This window comes from Malaclemys terrapin, chromosome 1, assembly GCF_027887155.1.
Source record: "Malaclemys terrapin pileata isolate rMalTer1 chromosome 1, rMalTer1.hap1, whole genome shotgun sequence".
Classification (NCBI taxonomy): domain Eukaryota; kingdom Metazoa; phylum Chordata; order Testudines; family Emydidae; genus Malaclemys; species Malaclemys terrapin.
Window position 1 is genome coordinate 351,048,008 of NC_071505.1, and position 1,685 is coordinate 351,049,692.

A 1,685-nucleotide genomic window follows, 5' to 3' on the forward strand; every position below is an offset into this window, starting at 1 on the left:
ATGGCAGTTTTCAACCGCACCCCCTCTGACCTTTCAACGTTCATCCTAATGGGCATCACTGGCCTGGAAGCTGCCCACATCTGGATTTCCATCCCTTTCTCTATGTTATACGTTATTGGCCTGTTGGGAAATTTCACTGTTCTGTTTGTTGTAGGCAAAGAACAGACCCTGCACAAGCCCATGTACCTTCTTCTCTGCATGCTGGCAGTCAGTGACATTGGCATGTCTACATCCACCGTGCCAAACACACTGTGTATATTTTGGTTCAATTTGAAAAGCATTACTGTGGGTGGCTGCCTCACCCAGACATTCTTCCTACACATGATTTATACGATGCACTCAGCTGTCCTCGTGACAATGGCCTTTGATCGTTACATTGCCATATGTAACCCTCTAAGATATGCCACCATCCTCACCAACGAACAAATAGCTAAGCTAGGGCTCGTGGGTTTAATAAGAGCTGTTCTCTTCATTCTGCCCATGCCCCTGCTCCTGGTCAGGCTGCCATTCTGTGCCAACCGCATTATCCCCCATACGTACTGTGATCACATGGCTGTGGCAAAGACGTCATGTGGGGACATCACAGTGAACAGGATGTATGGCTTGGTGATAGTGTTTTTAGTCATTGGGTTAGACCTGATACTCATTGTCTTGTCGTATGGCCTGATTATCAGGGCTGTCCTCAGAATCTCCTCTAAGAAAACCCATCAAAAAGCCCTCAACACCTGCACAGCCCACATCTGTGTGGTGCTGATTTCTTATATTTCAGTCCTCTTCACCACTCTGACACAGCGGTTTGGTCACGGCATCGCTCCCCATGTTCATATCATCTTGGCAAACCTCTATGTCCTCCTCCCCACCATGCTTAACCCTATCATTTATGGGGTCAAAATCAAAGAGCTTCGTGACAAAGTGGGCAAATACATGTGCAGAATGTGATCACTGGGGGCCACTGACTTTAAAACTGTGTGACAAGAGGGCGAAAGGATATCTCCTTGTTGATCACGGGTGCTCTCTCCTAGTTTGGCTGAAGACACCATTGTGGAAGTTCACAGTGTGAGAAATTCCTCACACCTAATATCTTATCACTCCATCACCAAGCACTCCTCTCTCCCTTGCTGAGTTCTCTCTCTCTGAGCATCTCCTCATCTTTCAGCATCACTCTTCTATCCCGCTGTCACTCGGCCTTTCCGTGAGTTCCAGACTCCCAGAAGATACTGCAGCTCTCTGAAGCAAGGTGGCTTTCCTGTGTCAACAGGGTCCTTGTCCGTTTGACTCGATGAAGCCACATTTTCTGATAGTCAAAGAAAAGTAAAGCAATTACAGTACTTCGGTTCTTTATCATATGTACAGTGAGCCGGTGAGCTGGGAATTGGTCCTGCTTTGAGCAGGGGGTTGGACTAGATGACCTCTTGAGGTCCCTTCCAACTCTGATATTCTATGATTCTATGATTCTATGATTTTCCTTAAAGAATCCTGGAGGGGAAACCAAATGTTTTTGTTGGAACGTGCTAATATAGGAAAGCTGCTGCAGGGATTGAGGACATTCCACTAGAGCTTATTGGTGAGAGTTGTGAAACTGTTTTTGAGAAATGGATGTGTTTCCCTGGATTTGTTGGGGGGAGGTGTACACCAAAGCTAACTGCAGCCATATGTGAGAGTACTTTCTGTCACTAAGGAATTAA

General features: G+C 46.4%; 1 protein-coding gene across 1 annotated transcript; it reads left to right on the plus strand.

Moving 5' to 3' along the window:
* LOC128825634 (olfactory receptor 52N2-like) lies at positions 1-939 on the plus strand. Its single transcript, XM_054008305.1, has one exon. The coding sequence runs from the start codon at positions 1-3 to the stop codon at positions 937-939; it is 939 nt and encodes a 312-aa protein (XP_053864280.1).
* The last annotated feature ends 746 nt before the right edge of the window (positions 940-1,685 follow it).

What these genes read in the sequence shown, in the direction of transcription:
- LOC128825634 (XM_054008305.1), top strand. Translation starts at nt 1, where the DNA reads ATGGCAGTTTTCAACCGCACCCCCTCTGACCTTTCAACGTTCATCCTA.